Genomic DNA, 22,441 nt, shown 5'->3' with positions numbered 1-22,441 from the left:
GATGTTTTTTGTATTAATTTGGCGCTAGGAGTTGTGACCATTCTTAATTTAGATATTGAACAAGCTTGTATTTTCCATCTCCTGAGATCCACTCAGGCCTCTCGAAATGTGAGATATAACTCATACTGATTCGCCTGGTTGTTCTTTCTGGCAAATAGTCTTGGGCCATTTGAGAGGAGAATCGAAACTCTCAAGGTGTGTTTGAGCCACGCATCCTGCGGATCATCCTTAAAGGTTTGCTCGAGCATGGATTATGTTCGAGATATGGTAAACCGGATAGCCTAACGGTGGTAAAGGCCGGTAGAAAATAATGGTTGAAACCACTAGGATACCAACAACAATGTTCTATAAGCGACTCTTAGTTCGACACTAGGCTCAGAGAAGCTCAGGAGGATCGTTGGATGGGTCAGGGGAAGTAAAATTGGTTAAAGATAGAGCACCCACGTGTATGGGAAGTTGCAGTAGTCTAACTGCAGGAAAAGTAGGTATAAAGTAAATAACTAAATGAATTAAGGCTATGTTTAAAACTACGAAAAAGGATACTATGAATTTTAGTTCTTGAAAACTGGGAATATAAGTACATAAGTACATTGGCCACGCTATATGTATGTCCAAACAATTTGGACATAATTATTTGCTTAGATATGGTGCTCAGCACACAAATTACCCAATTATAAACCCCCAAGATGTGTCCCATATTGTTTTTTACATCATTAAATATTTGCAATTTAGCTAGAAGTAAGGTCACTCATGACCTTTCCAAGCACAATCATCCTGTAGCACAATTATTCTATGTTCATGATTTTTTTCAGGCTAGATTATGCTAGTTGATTGTAATGCCATCAAACTACCCCACAAAAGTCATTAATCATATGTTTTAACGCCTTTTGCAAATGGACCTTGACAGGGTCGTTAGCTCGGCGCACACTTTTGGCACATGCTTTGCAAACCTAGTTGATTAAATATACTGACAAAAATGAGGAATTTGCATAAAACGCTTTAATTGGACCAACGATGCAACAATAGCTCTGGCAACAATCCTGCTAATGTACCTCTCATTCAGCCCTTCCACGCAGGGCAGCCTTTATCGGGCTGGGAACGATCAGACGGTATTCAATTCAGTGGCGGCCAGTTTCCCTAGTAACGCGTGCCCTTCGTTTCGTCAAACCGAAGGAAAAACCTTCAGCCCAACCAATGGTCGGATCCGTGCACGCACCATATCAATTATATCTTCATCAAAAGCGCACTACGGCTTCTTGCGGTCTGCGGTGCGGTAGAGTGGCGAACGATTTTTCACGGCCCACCACCAGGCGGCCGCTTTACACCGCCCGGGGAACTATCGGTCTGAAGATGCATCACAAATCTTGAGAAGGGGATGAGCGTAGAGATCCAACGAACGGGAGATAAAGAGAGAGAGAGAGAGAGTGTGTGAAAGAGTCAGCAGAAGCCTACACGATGGCTCATTCGAATATGTCGCGCAGTAGGCTGAACAGTGAGGACCATTAGCGAGTATAATTAGTTTGCCATACAGAGCGAACGGGACAAGGGGCGGACAGACAAGGCTGCTGCCATTTCGGTGCGGGGCCCGTTCGCCCAGATCCTCCAGTCTACCTGGCGAGCGCGTCTATGATAATGTGAAACTAATTTCAATGCTAGTAAACTCGTCCCGAGCGTGGCCCGGCCCATGCTGAAGGTACACCACTTCGCTCGTTTCGATTAGTGTACCGATGCGTTTGTTTGATGCGTTGCGCAAAGATGTGTACACGGGGTAGGAGCAAAGCGTGTGCGAGAGCGTGCGCGCGCGTGCCTGCGCTCACTATTCAGGAAGATCGCTGACGATCGTTGTACAAGGTGCTCGAATTTCATGCCACAACGACGCGGCGTGCTCGCGGCGTGGCAAAATGGAGGCGATATGTTTTGTGTGTTCGGTACGTTTGTGTGAACTTCGGCCAGGGAACTCAGCAGGAGTGACCTTTCCGATGTAGCAGAAAATGTGCGGGGAACCACATTACCTGGTATGTCGCTTAATGGGGCTTTCCGTTCGGCGTGTGTGTGTGTGTATTTGAGCAGGTGAAGTGTTTGAGCATGCCCGAAGAGTGAGATCGCAAGTGGCTGTCCTGCCAATTACCCCCAAATCCCCTTTTTTGGGTGGCAAAACATTCCGGTAAGACGGACGGGAGGGTTGTTTTGGAATTTGTCTTGGAAGCTTGAATTGAAAAGAATCGACCACACCGGACGCTCCCTTCTTCGGGCAGTGAGTGCCCGTTACGCTACATCTAGCGCCGTTTGAGCAGCGGCAGAAGCATCGGCACAATCAGTGTACGAGCTTCCCTGCTAATGAAAGTCAAGGTCGGGATCATTATTATGCGGTAATTTTTGGCATAAGTAAAGCCTCGCTGTGCGCAAATATTTGGTCCCCTACTTGCAGGCGATATTGTACTGAGAAGAGGGATTAGAGAGGGGAAGCTGTTTTGTCATTCGGTAGCGAATGGGTGGTGCAAACAAAAGTGCGCTCATGGGTACGTGTGTTTGATAGCTGGGGATGGGGGTTGCATACAATGATAGATCGATCGATTGGGCTGTGGTTCGTTTTCTGTACCGTCGCGCAAGTCTTTCGTACCGGTCGAATCGAAAAACATGATCGAATATACAGTCAGCAATCGCAGATGGTTCGACGTTGACCAGACCTTGGGGCAACGTTAGCACCGTTTGCAGAGGAATTTGCAAATTGAGCATATCCTTGTTTGAGTGTGTAGCAGCTGGGTATGGGTTGGTGTTGCAAAAATAGCTAATCATTTAGCACAACCTTTCAAGCAATGTGTCGGATGAAACATTGTAATGTAGGTGATAACACAGTTCAATGTGTGATGGATGGATTTATGCTGATCCCATTTTAATAAATTGCTGAATATTGCTAGAATATGCCACTTATATGTATTTTCAACTCAAATTTATTAATAGCTTATTTAATTTCTGTGACATAATAACAATTTGATAATCCCTTAGGTTAAAATAAAACATAATAACAAAACTAACAAACAATTGATCAGCATGTCTACAACTTCATGTCATTTCACATAAAAAATAACATACATATTGTATTTATCCATGCAGAAGCCCTTCCTAAAGGGCTTTTTTCTGGAGCTTATTTGTCCTAAAATACAGTAGAAAAAACGAAACTTCAAGATGAAGCTCTCCATTCGCCCCTCCGAAATGTCAAAATCCCTTTATCAAAAAGGTCGGATAGGAAAAGGGCCATCGCTTACACTGTCCTTCAATTTGTACAATTGCCTCTTTACTTACACCCATTGTAACTGCCCAACAAACAACAAAAAACGCATCTAACCACATGTACCACACGTCTGCTAGCCGGTTGAAGCTGACCCGATGGCATTTGGATGGTGGATGTAGTTCCCTCTTTCCTCGGGTTGCTCGCCTGCTCGCCTTAAAATGTGGTAATTTCATTAGACGCTCAAGCTTTTTTTTTCTCGGGGGCCTGAAGTACAATCAATCATAATCTACCGAACCGATCGCGGAAGGTCGCGGTCAACCGCCAGCCAGCCAGCCGGGCCAGCAAATATTAGAAGATGCATGCGATAGGGGAACAATACGATCAAACGGTGTGCGCTAGCACATCTTCATCTGTCCGCTTGTTTGACTAGGTGTTGAGAGCGGCAGCCGTTTAGATGGATTTGGGTTCGAAAAAAGTATAATACGTACACACACGCACACACATACATGGAGGGGAAATTATTTTGACATTTCGAATCCGGGTGAGCTAAATTTGTCTTGCACTGTCTGTGTGCGCGGTGCCGTGTCCGTGATCTGTGAGCCGTTAAGAGTTTAAGAATGATTTATTCCGTGTTTGATCCCAAAAAATATCCAGAGAAAGAAAGAGTGAGAAACAAACAGAGCAAGAGAGAACAAGACAGAAGTTTAATCTGCAGCACAGAGTTAATGTCGTGGCCGCCGTTGTTTTGCTTCGAAGCTAAGCCATTGCGGATCTTTCCTCCGAACTACCTTTGGATGAGAACATTTTCCTTCTCCATAACGGTGGCGAAAAAAAAACACAGCTATTCATTATGCAGTCCTAAATCCGGAGAGCTTAAAAGTGTATGCATTTTTACAGGTTTTATTGCTGGTGTTTAAATTTACTCCCCCGTAGGCTCATCCGCGAATGAATGGTGATCAATTCATCGGCGCTGACGATCAGTCAACCTAACCTGGAAGGTGTTAAGTTCAAATTTTATCCATGACGGCACAAAGCCGTTAAAAAGCGGGGGGAAAAGGCGGTTATAGGAGCGTGTTTTTGTTGTTCTTCTTTTTGCTCGTGTACTGCGGGAATAGTAAAGGATTTTTCACCAGAAATTTAGCCCATCGAAAAATCCCCGGAAGTTATCTACTGCCCACGGTGTACACCGGGGTAGAGAATGCAAACAACCGTGCATTGAACCGAGCAGCGTGAGGCAAATTGTTTGCAAAGCTACTCAATGCTCTCTTGACATTTACGATACCATTGTGTGAGTGTATTTGTACATGTGACTATGCATGTGGTCAATGAAGCAACCAAGAATGCCAAAAAGGTCCGGGAGCAGCACACCGAGAAGGTAGAGGCGTGACATTTTCGGCTGAATTCATCATCCGAAGGAGTATCGTCCGTGCACACTAACATTGAACTGAATCCATCTTCGGCATGCTTTGATTGAAGGCGGAAATGTCTGCTGAAGTGCGGGTTAAGGCGGGATCATCATCAGGCGGTTGTGCGGAAACATGGTTGGGCAAAAATGATGGTGCTGCAGAGAAAATTTTTGGCGCATCTTAATTTGCTCAAGAGCGATGAGTCGGTTCCACGCCAGTGCCGGTGACGGACGAAATCCGGTTACGGGATTTTCCCAAGGATGTTTGCGTTCTATTATGCTTTAGTTGTTAAATTTTTTACGGTTTTGACATTTCTGCTATAGATCTCGAGAGCTTGAATTACTTTTAGAATAAGCGCTGCAGCGTTGATTAGCGTGTCGCATCTCTGGTTGGGTGTTGCCCAGTGGGAAAGATTTTTGGAGGCAGTTTACTGTTTGAGGAGCGAATTAGTGCAACAATAAAAACGTGCAGTTCCGGGAGCTTTGAAGCTCTTCGAACAACATGGCTTGTTGAATGAATAATGAGTCATTTGCTGATAAAATAGGATAATTACAGCAGTAGGAACAATCCGATTTGTTTTTGTGTTGTTGAGATTTTCCAATCATCTTAAAGGAGTTGCCATGTACACGGCCCACGCATTTCATCGTCAACTAGGTATTTGCTGACTGCGAGAGTTATATTCAACTAGCCAAGAACCGAGATGTTGACATAAGCCAACGACATAGATATCATTGATCTACGGGTTTTTATGCAATTGAAGTTTAGCAGAGCATCAAGCTTGAAACAGATAACCTCGGCATGCCGATGAACGTGCTAAGGACCAAATGTACCTGACATAAGAGATGAAATATAAATTCTATTTTGAAGTCGTTCGGGACTTCACGTATTCAAGGTCAACCAAAACAAGTTGTATTAAAATTAAACACAGAAAATTTAATAAATAAATTCTGAGAACAGGGCTAAGCACTGGTTGGATGTAGTGGATATCACGAAGTATCAATTAATGCCGCCTTAGACATGCAGACTCATTTTAAAAGACAATCTGATATAATTTCAAGATCGTGAGACCCTTTCGGTTGAAATGTTTTGACGTCATAACACTTTTGTTAGAGCGTTCTCGATCTTACGCGATGTGAAACCAGATCATTCGGTAACTTTTGTTGGTGGCGAAAAGGTTGTAAAAGACATAAATGCACGGCATGAAAAGTCGGAAAACCTTGCATACCTTGCATATCTACATATGGGTCAACATTACCACTATTCCTTCAGAAAGGAATGGCACGATCAAGGGTTTAATGTAGGCGGTCCTTGCTTTACATAGCTTTTTATTTTTTGCTGCATTCAGTACTGTTAATGGAAGGTTTGTTTTTCGAAGTTGTGAAGTACTTTCCACTTAAAAATTTGATAAAAAGGAGCGTAAAATTTAAAAACCATTATCATTTCGTGCACGTTTTCGATAATGTATTGTATTTATTGGTTTCGGATGGCCTTCAAATCGTGTGAAAATCACTTCTTGCATATCATTCCGCCAACAGTCTGGGCAAGCAGTTGGTTACGCATCACACAGTTGGGACACCGTTGCGCTCAATTGCAACAAAAATTGTCGAAAAAAGCCGTTTCCACCCTTGTATTGCTGCACGGCCTGGTGCAAGCTGTTTGTGGAGACAATTTTCACCTACGAAAACCAGGTTCGACCAAGCGTGTCTCCACCGTGTGGAGAAGTAGAGGGAAATGTGACCCAATCATCGGGGTCGTGGTATATAAAGTCTAACGGTAAATCAGGGATAGGTGTCACATCCGATCCGTCCTCCCATCGGGTAGTACAGTACCCTGAAGACGCAAGTAGCCATCCGACAAACCCGTGTGCACGTAGTCAGCTGCCTGCGGATTAAGTGTGAGAAACTCGCGGACCAAGGTCCGGTTCCGACGTCGACGCGCCCGTTTTGCAGCCGGAGCAGGTGTTAATTTGTGCCGCTAATTGTGCCGTAATCGGTAGGGAAAGGGAACTTGAATACGTAATCAGGGAGCCGTCGCCGAGTGGATAACGTTTACGCCAAAGATGGTAAGTGATGAATTCTTGACCAATGCGGGGAGTCAGTGTTCTACAAAGAATGGGTTTGTTTTTTGTTTGTTTGCAGAGGAAACTTTCAGCATCGACGGTGTTGCTGTTGGTGGTGCTACTAGTCGGCGGTGGATCGTGTGACCCACAGGAAGGATACTTTTATCCCCGACCAACGCCACAATGCTTGCCGCAGGTTTTTACCGAAACCGTAACGGACTATGCTACCGAAACGTTAAACCACTTCTTCACCGATGTCAACACGGTGTACTTGACGGACTTCATAACCTCCACCGTGGTGAACCCGGTGCTTATCACCTCCACCGAGTATGCCGTCTCGACCGTGGTTGTGCCGCAGCTGGAGTATGTGACCGAGACGAGCACACTGGTACTGCAGCCCAGTCCCGTCGTCCAGTACGTGACGGAAACCGTCTTCTCCACGGTATTTGCCCAAGGCGACTTTAGTGGTGCCGCTGTCAACACTTATCTGCCACCGGAACCGCCGGCACCCGTACCCGTGCCCGTTCCGAACCCGTTGATCGTCAACAATGGTCTGCAGATTCAGCAACCTCCCCCACCACCCCCATTCATTCCACCCCCACAAGTTTCGCTTCCGCCTGTGCTGGAGCATCCCGTCACGCATCAGCCCTTCCTGCCGAGCGGGGAAAGCTTCGAAGGACACCGCGAGCTCGGTCAACTGGGCAATGGGTTCGATGGATTCGGTGGAGTTCATTCGCTACCGAGCGTTCACGCACTGCCGCCACCACCTTCGTTCGACGAGCATGAGGGTTATCGCTATAAGCGCAAGCTGAACGAAGAGACGGCAAAGAAGTCGGCCTCCGAAGCGAAGGTTGCGTCAAAGTCGACGTGAAACTGGGACGGTGCTGCGGATTGCATAGTGTAGGGCGGGATTGTTGTGTTGCAAGCAAAGGTGATGCTATCTCATGTGCCGTTTAGCTAGTTTTTGTATAGACCGTTTTTAACTTGTTTTAAATAAAATACTCATAAAAGCTACCCAGTAAGAGGGCAACGAATTGTTAAAAATACGTGCTACATTTTTTATGCTTGATTTAGTTGATGTTTACTGCCAAATTAAAGAAGAAGTACTAGCTGCAGTACTTCTTCATAACCATCAGGATGGCTTTAATCAGCCAATCAATTAATCCGTTAGTTTTGTATTTACTGCCAACTCTAATCAAAGCAACTGTTGATATCCTTTATGATTTAGCATATTTTCGAGATTTTTAAAACGCTTAAAACGCTTGTTAGTACTGCTTTTCCTTCTTCTTTGCCTCAACGACCGTTATCGGTCAAGGCCTGCCTGTACCACTTGAGGGCTTGGCTTTCAGTGACTAATAGATTTCCCCCCATAGCAGGATAGTCAGTCCTACGTATGGCGGCACGGTCCATTCGAGGATTGAACCCATGACGGGTATGTTGTTAAGTCGTACGAGTTGACTATTGTACCACGAGACCGGCTTAACCGGGATTGGTAGTACTAGTTTTACGATATAAGTAAATTAAAAAAAAAAAAACTGCTTGATCGATCTGATGCATCAAACAAACACGTGGCTAAATACTAATAAATTGATTAATTTGCTCAATCATGTTGTAGAATGTTGTTAGTTATTGATTCCTAAATGGTCCGAAATAATAAAAAAAAAATCACGATAACCTATTGCATATCTTCAGGCGTTAAGTAAGGACACGACAGGAAAGATTTACTTTTTACGTTTATGAGTAGTGATGGGTAATGTTGGAAAAAAATCGGAGTCGACTCCGATTCGACCCCTATAAATTCCGAACCGACTCCGACGCGCTGCAATATCCGGAGTCGTTCGGAATCGTTCGAAAAGGCTCGGAGTCGGCTGTAGTGATCCGGAATCGCCGGGAGTCGCTCGGAGTCCGAGTCGTTTGGTGTCGTCCGAAGTCTTCCAAATTCTTCCGGAGTCGTCCGGAATCGTCCGAAGTCGCCCAGAGTCGCCCGGATTCGCAGTCATCCGGAGTCGTTCGGAGTCGTTTAGAGTCGTTCGAAGTCGTCGGAGTCGTCGGAGTCGTTCGGAGTCTCCCGGAGTCGGAGCCGTCCGGAGTCGTTCGGAATCGTTCGGAGTCGTTGGACTCCAGACGACACCAACTCCGTCGATTCCGGACGACTCCGAATGACTCCGAACGACTCCGAACGACTCCAGGCGACTCCGGACGATTCCGGAAGACTCCGGACGACTCCGGACGACTCCGGACGACTCCGAACGACTCCGACCCCGGGCGGATCTAGTGGTTCCATTTTGCCGGAGTCGGAATCGAACAAACACTAGTCGGAGTCGGATCGGAATCGTTGGTGCGCTCCATACAGCACATCACTATTTATGAGTTGCAAAAAATATCGAAATCATGAGACACGACTTTGTAGTGAAGATAACTTTTGCGACAACATGTGAACTGAAAATGGATTACATGGCTTGCCGGAAAGACTTTTCAAACAAATGTAAATATTGCAATTAGAGAAAAACGTAACGGCGAAATGTGATTTGATTCTTTTCCCTACATTGTACCCATCTTGAAAAATTCTTTGAGGGTTACGAAAGTTCAGCAATCCTAAAAAATAATGTAGATTTGACTACGTATCATGGTTATCCCAGGCAGTATAGTCTGAATTTTACATTAAATTTTAATCGAAATGGATGATTTTTCAGTACCAATCCCATGTTATGTAAATAATTGCACAAAGCAAAATGATCTAAAATCTATGAACACTCATTCACTGTTGAAAATAAAACAACCTTGCTAAACGTTACCTTTGATCAATCAAAGACTTTATTTGTGAAATCATTACGAACACCACACGCACACACATTTACACACTTACACACACAGTAACTACAAGGGAAATCACAACCAGGTTGCTGTTATTGGTTTTAGCTGTTTTTCACACAATCAGTAACCAGTCCTGGTGTCAGCTTGGGGGAGGGAAAAAATCTGCCACAAAGTGAAGTAAGGTGAGAGGAGCAGTAAATAGGTGAACACAAAAGGATGCAACAACTCCAACGATCTAGCTTTGTCCTCTCCGGAGGAGTTTTTTTTTATGTACATTGATTTACGAGCGGGGATCCTACAACTAATCACTGCAAACTGTGGGCGGGCGGCCCACAGTTGCCGGCTTACAACCACACTTAGCAAACGAAGGTATGAGTATTTCTGTTTCTTTTCTGTATCGCGTCTTGACGCTTGATGCTACTCTATCGAGCTATTGGAGTGAAAAGGTTCGCTTTTTCTTCCTACAGCTTGTTGCCTTAAGCATTCCAGATCAAGTTGTTCCGCTCATCGTCCTGAGGTGGTAGAACCTCACGGTGCAGACTCGGCACACGGGCAAAGGCGGGCGACAGTTGATTGGCGGCCACGGTTTCCTTTACCGGCAGGTACGCGTTGGTAGGCGTGCAGGCAATGACGGTGGTGGTGGACACTTCCGTTTTCGTTTCCGTCTGCGTGCGGGTGATGGTGGTTACGCCCGGATCGGGCAGATAGGTGCGGGCCGGTTCGCACACGGTCTTAATGACTGGTGGCAGAGTAACGGTGGAGTAGATGGTCGGCGTTACCGAGAGCTTGGGCGTAACGGTGACGGTTGTGGATGCGGTCTGGGTGATGGTACGAACAGGAGCCGTTACGGTGGTCGTGCTAGTAGCCTGTGGCGTAACGGTGCGTGTGATTACGTTCGTCGTGGAAGCCGTCGTCGTAAGTACACTGGAAGGAGTGACGGTGCGGGTTACCGTAACGGTTGGTAGGCTTTGTGTAACGACGTACGATGGAGTGAGTGTTCTGAAAGTAGAAATACAATCATTTAATACAGTATGTCCATACATAAGTAAATAGCAGACGCGTTACTTACCTAGTAACGGTAGCAGTATCGGCCGTTTGCTGCACAACGTACGTAGGCGTTACCGTGCGTGTTTGCGTGCGTGTCTGGTCCAGCGTAATCACAACGGTAGAAGTCGGCACAACCGTCCTGTCCACAGTGACCGAGTCGAGGTAGAACAGTCGAGTGGACGTTGGCGTAACGGTTCGGTTCACCGTTACCGAGGCAACGTAGAACACATTGGTCGAGGTAGGCGTCACGGTCCGATTGACGGTGGTCGATGGTAGGTAGAACACGTTGGTACTGGTCGGCGTAACGGTGCGGTTCACGGTGACCTCACCCGCGTAGAACACATTGGTGGAGGTGGGCGTTACGGTGCGATTAACCGTGGTCGACGGTAGGTAGAAAACGTTAGTAGACGTCGGCGTTACCGTGCGGTTGACGGTGACCGAGTCGGCGTAGAACACATTGGTGGACGTGGGCGTTACGGTGCGGGTAATGGTCGTCGAGGGCATGTACGAGATGTACGTCGAGGTAGGTGTGATCGTACGCGTTATCGAGACGCTGCTGGCAGTGATGATGTTTGTCGAGGTAGGCGTTACAGTACGCGTAGCCGTCACGAACGGCGTCTTGCTGATCACGATCGTGGTAGTCGGCGTGACGGTACGCTCCGTCGTCAGGGGAGGTCCCCGCGAGGTGATCGTGGTCGTCGTCGGGGGCAGTGTTTTCGTCGTCGTTATCGGTGGCTGCGTTACCGTTACTGTCTTAGTGTCCGGCGGTAGCGTGGTCGTCGTATCCGGCGGCAGATAAGTGTTGGTTGTTCCGCAGAACGGTGTGGCACTGGTCAGCGTTGTCGTAACGGTCGTCGGGATGGTTTCGGTAACGGTAGCCGTGGTCGTCTGGACGCTAGTTTCCGTGCGGACCTCCGTGGTGGTTTCGACGACGGTTTGCGCCTGGCCATCTTCCCACGGACACTTTGGTGGCTCGTACTCGTAGCCGCACTCATCGGGACCACCTTGGCATTGGTTCGTCGGTTCGGGCAGCTGTTCGGTGGGCTTCTCTATGACGTATCCACCGAATTGTTCCTGTTTTTGGCTGGGTGCCACCTTCGTATCGGTGTCGGCGGGGAATGAGCCAATCTCAAAGATGGGAATATCTGCGTGACATAATGCCACCAGACATAGCACTGGCAACAGTTGGCGCAACTGGAATGGTAAAGCAGATGAATGAAAAATAAAGTATAGTAAAAGTGTATGACACATTCCATAGTTTATATTTCTGGTCCATAACTGCAATGTTCAAAGAAGTAAAAACAAAATAATTAAAGCTGAACACAGCTTTATTTGATGTAGATTTACAGACACGTAACATTACAGCCAAAACCCTATGCCCCGAAGCTGTATGACTGCATATCGATGAAAATTTACTCTTATTTGTAATCCGGTGAAAAACACTTGAGCTCCCTGTGCTAAATGTCCAAAAAATCCATGCAAATACGGTAATTCCCACAGCCTCGTGCCTCACAAATATCACTCGGTGAAGGTAATTTGGAGGCGTTTCCGATGCATAATATTTATCAATCACCCCACCGTCACCCCATACTCGCAAAGCTCGACCTCAAATTGCCGCTAATGGAATGCATGTGGCCCCTCAAAGGTTAACACTGTTTGCCAGCTACCGGTTGACGGTAGCTCGAAGGAAACGGTCAATTTATCTATCAATTAGAGCCATGCGAGAATGCGTGAGAAGTGATTGGAATGGCCCCAAAACGGGACTGCAAATCATTGGCGAGCAAGTGCACGAAACGAGGATCAGGTTTACAGATTGAAATTCCATCCATCATTTGTATCATGTTTTAATCATTTGAAAATATTTATTCGTTAACATACATGGCTTGCGAGCGAGTAGCTGAAATGTCATCGAACGATCAGTGCAAACAAGATCAATGAGTACCAGCGAGTCCGTTGCGTCAATGGTGCTTGTTTGGCAAGCCCACTGACGACTCTATTTGCTCAGCTTGGTCATCAGTCAGCTTAGCTCAATCTTATCCGTGATCCGTGCTTTGTTTTTCTGCAATTTGTTTAGTCTCGTTTGATTTTTTCGCAGATCTTGCACCACTACGCTCAATCTACATTGTGTACAGCCACACACCGATTTGCCGATCGTGCGGAGGTGATACGGTACGGGGTGAATAATGTAGCCGCAATGCAGTTACCCTCCGTACATCTTAGTTACACCATCAATGACACCGCGTTTAATGCTTGCTAAACCTTAACGCCACACACTGCGGGCAAGTGTCCGGTGACGGATGCACGCATGTAAATGCACCCATCGTAGAGCCTGCTCATCACCGGGGGTAAAAATTCAAATGAACAAACAGCCAATGAATGTGAAATAAGGGACGCACTGGCTAGAGGGGCGTTAGCGTATCTCAGTACTGGCGGTTGCGTTACCGCATCGCTTTCACGGCTCGTTGCGTTGCCCTGGTCGAGTGCTTCTAGCTTCTCGGCTAGCTAGAACAAGCACCCGCACCAGGGACTCTCGTCGCGTTGTCGGTCTTTCCCGAGAGTGACTTATCCGGTTTCTTGTTTCGTTTCGTACGGGGTGGGGGAGCAAGGGAGTAGTAAGTTTTCCTTGGGCGTTTGCACTGTGGCGAACAAGAATTGTGATGGAATGTACGATCGGTGTGGTTTGATTAAGTGGCGGCGCAACCTTGCCGACATCCTTTTCATTGCCGCGCCGTTTAAAGGAAGATGAACGAGGCGAACAATCACGTGGGCTGGGTGAAAGGAGGATAGGAGGAGCAATGACGGTCTGTTAGTTGGAGCTTCGGTGTAATTAGATTTTGCATGATATCCAACCAGCTAGGGACAGTTAGGAATAGGTAATTAAAACGAAGGCAATCAAATAATTATAATGTTATCTACATGAAGCGCTCAAAATGAGAAGATTAATGATTGTAAGCTAACACGGCGTTGTAATGAAATCTAGTTATGCGTTGTAACCAGATAAAAGGATTTGTTCAATCAATTTCGCCAATAATTGTAATTATTTTTTTTGCATTTGAATTTTTAGGCACACTATTTATTACAGAAGTCTTTATCAATATTGAAAAAAATATTCTTCTTCTAATTATCAATCAAGACTCGTTTGCTTCATAAGATTCGTAAAGATCGGGTTTGATCGTACATATCTTTACTATGATAATTTTAATGTACGCATCGAAACGCTCATTTTAAATCGAAAGGCCACTCACAAGCAGTCTTCACAAAACCTCTAAGAACCTCTCTATGTCATAGAATTGACATCGTTTCAAGGTTAAAGGAATTCCAACGATATGAATGCGGGAGCTTTTTCAAGGACATTGTAGTTTATATCTAAATATTTTCCTGTCCTATCTTTAGCAGCTGAAGCACCAGACATCAACTAATTAACTAATGAACTCCTGTTCGCAACAGCTTCCTTTACCTTTTCGTGGAAGGATAATGTACACGATCGGTTTTGTAAAAGTATCCGGAAATGGGCAATCAAATCATTGTATTCCCTTGCCCGATCGCACAGCACATCCGGGACCGGTGGAAGTGGTGGAACGAAACGAGTATCCTACAATACACAAAGGCCTCCCAAGGCGTAGGGTCCATTGAACTGGACCTGTTTTCGAGCTCGCAGCAATCGACACCCCAAAAGCATGCCCGCATTAGACGCTGCTTTCAAAGTCAAGGTATATCCTTGTGCTGAAGATGACCCACCTGGGGATCTGAGTCTGAGCGCGGCATGTTGGTTTCCTCTTCTTTCGCTTTGATCGTCAACGAATTAAAAAATTGTGTAGAGGAGAAAAAAGAAGACACACAAACCGATATCAAGTTGGCTGTGAACCAAGTGTCAACCGGTTTTGTGCCCCTAGCGACAGTGTGCACATGTTTAGCTACATGTTTTTTTCTTCTTTTACTTCATTTGAGCGATCTTCTCGCACTGCCTGATCCTCCATCCGCTCGTTATCACGCTGCCAGATCATCTCGCGTAGCAGCTATTTCTACGAAAGTTTTATTTTCGTCCCAAGCGTGTTTCTAAATGCGGTACCACGGAGCGTATTTTGCGGGCGTTCATGCCAAAAATTTGCATTTTATTATCAGAAAATAGCAACCCCGTTCACGGATGGGTTTGCGGAAAAGGAAACGAACACACAAAAAAGCGGCAAAACTAAAATGTCCAAAGTGGCATGGGAGTGTGATAAATAAAGTAACAAAAAATATCATCCTACGTTGAAAAGGATGTTTTGCAAACGGAGCTTTGCGAGGGGGGAATACGAATGGCATTGGGATGCAGCAAGGTAGGATGCATTAAATGTGATGACATTAGCATTGAACTTGATTGAAAGCTGGCCGGTTGCATGGGAAAGTCAGACTGTTAGGAATGAATGCTCCACCCATTTCGGTGACCGTGAGGTGACCGAAAAAGGGTTCGTCGCTTTTGCCTCGCTGCAGTCTAACGTCAACGGCAGCGAAGGAATGGATGTTGAGTTTGAACCACACCACAGACGGGTTTGCTGCCACGGATTCATGTATGCTAATGGTTGAAAAATGATTCGGAACACGTAAAGATGTTGTGATCCTCACGTGTCGATTCGATGAGATCATGGTGCGTTCAAATCGATCCAGCGATCATTTGTTGACAGTTGAGCTAAATTTGTTTGCGTATTATTGGAGTAAAAGGGACAGTTCGGTATTTTTTTGTACGTTCTGTGGATCATAAAGAAGCTTTACGGTGTGTATACACAGCTTAAAGATGAGAAGTGAAAAAAGGAATCAATTATAAACACCCAAAACTGGTTCTTGCCCGGTTGTTACCGTTGGTTGACATATGGACAAGTGTTCCCGGCCAGCAAAACGGTTGTCTTCTTTGACGTTTAAAATAATTAATACACATTAATCACGCCGTTGGGTTTACGTTTGCCGAAGGGAAAACGCATTGCACTATCGTCCTCCTCATATGCATATGTAATCGATTCGATCGATCGAACCTTATTACGGCGTTACGGCAGAGTTGCAATAAATGGTACATTGTAATTTACCGATTCCGTGTACGATAAACCGGCCACTCATTGTTGAAATCGGTTATATGTTCCGGTAACACTGCAACGCTAATATGGGGGTTGCTGTACAGTTTTGGGGAGCGAGTATAACAAGTCATTGTTGCGTCATTGTTGAGGTTAAAATTGTACTGCCCCGGTGCGTGTTAGCTTCAACTTTGACCCTAAAGTGGCAAGCTGCCACGAGGCATTATTGACGCATGATAAGCGCAAACATGTGTGTCTGGTGATGGTGTGTTTGTATGTCCTTCGGTTGTTCGCTTCCTGCCGTTGTGGTTGGCGTATGTGGATGTAGCATTTTTGTTGCTGCTGTTGTTGTATAGCTTCTCCGTTGTCGTTGTTGCTCGTTGTTTCGAAATGATCGCTTAATAGTCAATGCGGCCGTATCGGTGCGGTGTAGCTATTTCAGGACGAGCTATTTACCTTATGTGAGTAGCTTTTTTCATTAGCATGTGCTTCGGGGAGTTTGCGTTGAATATGGAATTAAGACATTTGAGCGACTAGCCATCATTGGAGAATCCTGTTTAGCGCTAAACTTTGTCTAATATATTTTGTGTGCTTTCGTTTGATTTGGAAATAGTGTTTCGTTTTCGCAATCAACGTTTCTGGCCAGCTGCTAAGCTGCCAACTGGTTCAACTCGTTCCAGCTAATGTTGATTATGTTTTGCTCCACCAATAATATGTTTAGGAAAATATTCCAATAATCCTTAGCAAGGTTCCCCAACTCAGCAACCACAAACCGGATCGATCGAGGAAACGCGAATGAAAAGCGAATATTGATGCTATTCAAGTCATCACAATTAAAATAATGATAAATCAACAGCACTAGGCTGAGTAGGCAGGGTTGGCTGTGCTTCCTATCAAATCCCATCGCCAAAAGTCGTTAGAATCGCGATACGGCTGCATATTTCACCCACCCAATGGGATAGGGTTGGGCGCTTGTTCGAGCGAAGATCCAATTGGCTTCACGAATTCATACATACCGGCAATCGCGAGTCGATGGAATCTTTGACTCACAAATATAATAGACAAAACAGAGAGAAAAAAAAAAAACCGCGCAAAACCAAACGACCGGTCAATACTTTATCCCTCCGCGAAGATGACAGGTTGACATTGAGCGTTGGGTTCGAATCGGTTGAATAAATAAGCGCGCCACTGGGTGGTACCTGTCCGATCGCAGGTTCATCGGCAGCAGCAGCATCGCTGGATGCTTTGCGTGAGGAAGCGACCACAGCCCCATACGCACCGGGGGTGATGTTTTAGCTACGAACCGGGCAGACGACCTTGAAGATGTCTCACCTGCCCACGAAAGCTTACCGGAAAACCTGTTCCCACTTTTGATCGCCGTTCGAGACGATCGTGTCGGTTCGGTTTGGGCTGGGTAGTATATTTAGCTAACAATACCGCACGGGGTGTGCTACGCTTGCGATTGGATACTAAAAGATCCAATTGTATATGGAAAGAGCATATGGTTTTATGGTGCTTGTTTAAGGTGCAAGGACGCTTTAAGGTGTTTGAATGTTGCAATGCGGATCGATAGGACGCATCAATCCTATGTGAATGCATACCTGTTGGGGTTTTGAACGATTTGTTTTGAATGGAATTAGATGATCGCCTTATTGTAGTAATTCTAAAGGTTATATTGGAAGCATAGCATAATGTGAGGAAATTTAATCTCTTTGAAACATCAGTGCCTTTTTTAACCTAAAAAGGTTAAGTTCATCTACTCAATAAACATTATACTTAAGCTCAGTGGTAAACAGTCAAAGGCTTGAAATTTAAGAGATTGCTACTATAATTAGGCTCGAAAGGCATGCAGAACACTGACACATCAAGTGTTCCGTCTAACATTTGATCAATTAAGATCGTGTGTATTTCTGTTTCTTGGGTAATTATTGGGTTTCGGCAAAAAGAAAATGTGATAGGCTAGTTGAACAAACACGTAACTATAAATGTTTCCCGAAAATACTATCTAGTTCGACCATCTGGTTACAACTGATGTTATAATATATTCCCTTTCAAGGCAGCTGTTCAATAATCTTGAAACATTCAGTTGCTGAAATTACACAAATAAGAAGACTTTAACGAATCTTCTGATTTTGATTCCTTTAATGTAAACCACATGGTTTGTAATGAGTGGGATGCTTATTCATTTTGGCTACTACATTAATTTAATTGAATAACGAAGAGAAGGATGACTACGTAGCTCAAATCAAGTTTGGAAACTTGTGACCATTCATTAACCAACTTATTACAAATATCACAAGTGTTGGATAGTTTGGCACGGCTGGGTTGTGTTTTTATAAAAAATAACAATAATTTTACATTTGCTTGAGAAATTAGCAAGCAATAAGTCAACAAATTTCAACTTATCACCCATATCACATGGCGCACTAATGGTGTGAACGATTCTACCGATGCAGTCCCAAAATTTCCACTAATCGTATGCATTCCGTTTTGTTCGATCGTCTGCATCACCCGCCCACTAATTAGCATCTGCCTAAACATCCGCCTCCATAGCTCATTTCTCGTGCCAAAAACCATATCCAATAAATCAATTCGAGCGTAGTTTTAATTTACGACAGGCAGGCGTCAGCATCAGTGAGCAGAACAAAGTGTGCAGACAACGCTCATGGTGGTCAAGAGGGTTGCAAATACAAAAGCGCATATAGCCGCAACCTTATTGCATCACGGCGGGTGGAAGTATTCGTCTTGTGTGTGTGTGTGTGGCTCATTAATTTTGGCGAAAAAATGCAAATTAGTTTGCGTTTGATCTATAGACGATCGTCGAGCGAATGCACGCTGGGCGCTGGGACAAGACGCGAGCGTTTCCGCCTCTCTCTGTGTGTGTGTATGTGTGTATGTGATAAATGTATGTTTGATGTGCATTCATAATTGAGTCCTTGGCAGAAAGTGGGCGGTAAGTTGATACACCCACGAAAAGGCCCCATTGCTTTGGCCTTCCTTGACTGCGGAACTTCGTGAGTCATTGCAGAAGTAGGTAAGATGTCGTGATAAACGCCTAGAAAGCTCTTCTAAGTGGCTTTCTTTTTGCGATGATTTGCTAGGCTCATCTTAGGCGCCCGTTTTAAGCAAACGAACCACGCACAAAAGCTCGTAAATGCTGTGACAAACGCCGGTAGATATCGGAAGCGCTTAGCGAACCAAGAGCTAACCAAGCAAAAGATTAATAATGATCGTACGCTTGTGTTGGCAAAAGCCACAGTACCATCGTGCACCGACGATCAAAGCATTTGTGCTTTCGGCAAAGCATTTGTGCAAATTTCTCATGCTACAAACCCGCCCGTTAGTCCCCGGCTGATGGATGGGAAGCGATTTATCTCATCCCAAGCGTCCACCACACGTCACCCGTTTACATACTGTGCCGCATGTTTTGAGCGGGTTTGGTTTCATTTGTTTTAACGAAGGTGGCTTCCCCCTCCTTCATTGCTGCAGGAATACGTGACCCGTACGCGTGTGAATGTTGTACGAAAAGCTTCATTGCCCGGGCAGGTTGGCACTGCTGGTGCAGGTTGGCGCGAGGGCAAAAGGTAAATAAAGGTAAAAAAGAAATGAACCCGTCGAACTTGGGACGCGAACTGGCTTTCCCCTTTGGGTCGTCCGCTTTGGACGGTGATGATCGTTCTCCTTTTTTAATGTTACTCACATGCTGTGATGGTGGCTGTGGCGGGAATGAAATGTAAGTTGCTGCACATCTGATTGGTGCAATCGATACCGGACTCATTCGAGCGTATGTAACACGGTGCAAAACTGTACTTTTGGGCTTGGCTGTGCTGCTGCAAGGATGTGCGCAGCAGTTCACTTGAAATGAGCTCTTCAAGTAAGATAAAGACGACGAAAAGGAATTTATACCTCATTGACTGGTTTCTGTTATTACGCTTACTTCTTTTATTGTGCTGGCTTCCCTTATTGGGGTTGAAACCGCTTTACCGGGTCTGCTATAAGTATGATTTGTTCAAAATCGCGTTATAGTTTATTTTATGTGACGTGAGTACTGGCCCGTGGTTCGGGCTGGGCATCACCGACCGCTCCGGAATTGACCCTGACGTGCTGAACCAACCAACTCGCTAAGGGCAGATGCACAGTGAGAGATACATTTCAGCTGCGACAGTGCCGGGGTGTTGTCAGAGTGAATTAATATGTATGACACAGGGTTTACGGTGCTTTTTTATTTTGGTGGCTTCACCCTCATTGTATCCACCCCTACGGAGCTTCGCATGCAGCCTGAGGGCTTGGTGAGCGTGATTTAGCAATGGAGCCAATTTACGCACATCATGCGCTGCAAGCATCATGGTTCCCTTTGGTAATGCTCCGTCTCGCTTTCCCGCTCATTACTCCCTCATTGTGTATGGTAATGATGAGAAAGATGAGAGCTTAAGGCCTCGGTCAGCGGTGCAATGGGCTGGTCTTGAGACCCCACACGGGCCCAAGTAGATGGGCTTTTGTATTTTATTCCGGTGACCACGGATCCACTGAAGTTACGGTATGAGTGTGTCCGTGAATCACGGCAAGCAGCAGCAGCAGCAACTGATCATGGCTGCAATGGCGAAATTCGTTTATTTGCATGATATATTATGTTGTTGTTTGATTAATGCTTTGTTTTATCCATGTCTAGTTAGTGTAGGTTGAAATTATTTTTGTACTATTTCATGCACGTGCCCTAAACAGCACAGCTAAAACGTTGCGAAATATTATATCCACACAAATCCCATCAAAACAGTCTCAAGATCGTCCAGTTAGTCTAGGCTTTTTATTGGTGCATAAACAACATTTATTTTAATAAAATATCCAAAAATAAGATTATTTATTCAGCATCGTAGAATGATACGGCACATCGATTTCAAGAACAGCGCGATAAAACGACATGAGAGCGTGAAAGGAACCATCGTTCACGCCCCGCATGCGTTCGCTCTTTGGTTAGATGGTTTGCCAATTCGAGCCTGTGTGTCCTCCCCGCAAAGGCTACGGAGGCATTAAATTAGCAAAATTAGCATACACCCCACAAGTGGAGCTTGACCGCTAGACCAAACGAACAAAAAAAAACCTGATATCTGTCAATTGTCATTCACACACCACACGTCACAGATTTGAAGGCGTTTTCTATCACAGGCGGGAGAGAATTTCTGCTTGAAAAAGTTTTACTATCTTTGCAAAACGATGGTTCCATTCCCATCTTATTCCGACCTTAGTAACAGGATCGAACGCCCTTTAGCTGATGTAGTGAGCACACCTGTATGATCGTCTGTTTCGATTCATCTTCACTCAAGTTCACCCACGTGCTGAAGTTCCTCTCCGTGACACAGAATCCGTCACCTTAGCCAGTACAAAAGCTTTGCCACTAGGCGGGCTGGGAGGAGACAGTTGTCAAGGTAATACTAATTGCCACCGCTTGCTAGGATGATGACGCCTTTCACGTGCATTTCACGGCCTAACGCGACCAGTTGCGCTCGGCTACTTGCACTTTGACGCATCGCATATTGAGATGGCGCACTGCCGAGAGGGGATGGGGATGCACATTCCACCCAACTACTGGGTTTTTAGCTACTACGACGACATGTGCATGACCCCATCCGACGGGAGCAATCAATCATAATGCCAAATCACTCGGAAGCTCTGCTTCTGACACGATAATTGAAAGTTCATATCGCTTTCACACACTTTATGTTTCACCTTTGTAGTATACACTCACCATTTTTAACGCAACTGATGTTGTAGAACTTTTCAGAATGTCCACTTTTCACCGGATAGCGTGTTTTTTTTGCACGAGCCCTGCAAATATTGAACAGCGTTGTAAAAACCCGAACACTTCGTTCTGAAGATGGTGTAAAGACACCGCACCACCACCACACTAGCGCACACAAGTTACTATGCTGTAAACTGGAAATGGACCCCCTTTCTTTTGCGTACTTCCTCGGCACGGGAAAGACCGGTCGCCGGACGCAGAGCAGATTGTGCCGGCTGCTGTCGACCGAAAATTAAGTGGTAAACTGAAATTTTTTCACCCGTCGCAGGATGCTTTTATAGGTGCGCTGGTCGACGACGGCCGCTAGAGCGGTCCCGCGTTCCGGTCAAGCTCTTCTCGCCGATGGCTAGATACTGGGGCTGATAGTGGATGCGCACACTAGCCAAAGGGAGACTGGGGCGCTCGGGGTACGTTCGTGCGAAGGTGATGATTATCATTGACTTAGCTCTATTGTTAGGGACATGTACTATAGACAATGTACTATAATTAGTAACAGAAATATGTGGAATTAATAATACTATTATGTGTAGTAAACCTGAATAAAATATAAACATTCAGATATAACTGATTTTATAGCTAAAAATATAAACAATGGCATAAAGTATAAAAACTAAACATGCAAAAATAAGAAAGAAGGAGATAACATGAGATAAATAAAACATATATAATGAATGAAATGAAACACAATATGAAAAAACTATAATTATTTAAAATGCCGAATCACCTGGAAAACATTACACAAATTATAACAGGATAAAATGAAGTTTCAAAATAGTCTGCAAAATAATATTAAAATAGAACAAATAGATAACACAAGGAACTACATACAGTAATGAATAAGTTGGATCAAACGTCAAACCTGGTTAGTCAAATATGCTTGAAAATTTAAATAAAGAAGAAGACTTTTTGTGTCCCTTTTATCCCTAAAATGGTTTAAACTTAGAGCTTCATATACATCGATAATATAAAATATTAAAATTCGTAACGATCTCTGCTCTAAAGTCTCCCAAAGCCCCAGCCTCCCCTACCCGAAGAAACTTC

General features: G+C 45.0%; 2 protein-coding genes across 4 annotated transcripts; one reads left to right on the top strand and one right to left on the bottom strand.

Annotated features, from left to right (window-relative positions):
• Window positions 1-6,439: 6,439 nt before the first annotated feature.
• Window positions 6,440-7,743, top strand: LOC120897799. The gene is made up of 2 exons (XM_040302906.1): window positions 6,440-6,700; window positions 6,777-7,743. The coding sequence occupies exons 1-2, from the start codon at window positions 6,698-6,700 to the stop codon at window positions 7,566-7,568; spliced, it is 795 nt and encodes a 264-aa protein (XP_040158840.1). The 5' UTR covers window positions 6,440-6,697; the 3' UTR covers window positions 7,569-7,743.
• Window positions 7,744-9,482: 1,739 nt separating this feature from the next.
• Window positions 9,483-21,689, bottom strand: LOC120895536 (integumentary mucin C.1-like). Of its 3 annotated transcripts, none has more exons than XM_040299011.1 (4): window positions 21,565-21,689; window positions 21,347-21,426; window positions 10,581-11,752; window positions 9,483-10,510 (listed from the first exon to the last, which is right to left on the bottom strand). In XM_040299011.1, exons 2-4 carry the CDS (start codon window positions 21,347-21,349, stop codon window positions 9,988-9,990), a joined length of 1,698 nt encoding a protein of 565 aa, XP_040154945.1. In that variant the 5' UTR covers window positions 21,350-21,426; window positions 21,565-21,689; the 3' UTR covers window positions 9,483-9,987. The 3 variants fall into 3 exon arrangements, with proteins under 3 accessions (XP_040154945.1, XP_040154944.1, XP_040154946.1); XM_040299010.1 differs by having other exon boundaries at window positions 21,515-21,667; XM_040299012.1 differs by having other exon boundaries at window positions 21,547-21,667.
• Window positions 21,690-22,441: the final 752 nt, after the last annotated feature.

The sequence above is a fragment of the Anopheles arabiensis genome, chromosome 2, assembly GCF_016920715.1.
Source record: "Anopheles arabiensis isolate DONGOLA chromosome 2, AaraD3, whole genome shotgun sequence".
NCBI lineage: Eukaryota > Metazoa > Arthropoda > Insecta > Diptera > Culicidae > Anopheles > Anopheles arabiensis.
This window is presented reverse-complemented; position numbering and strand designations above follow the sequence as displayed.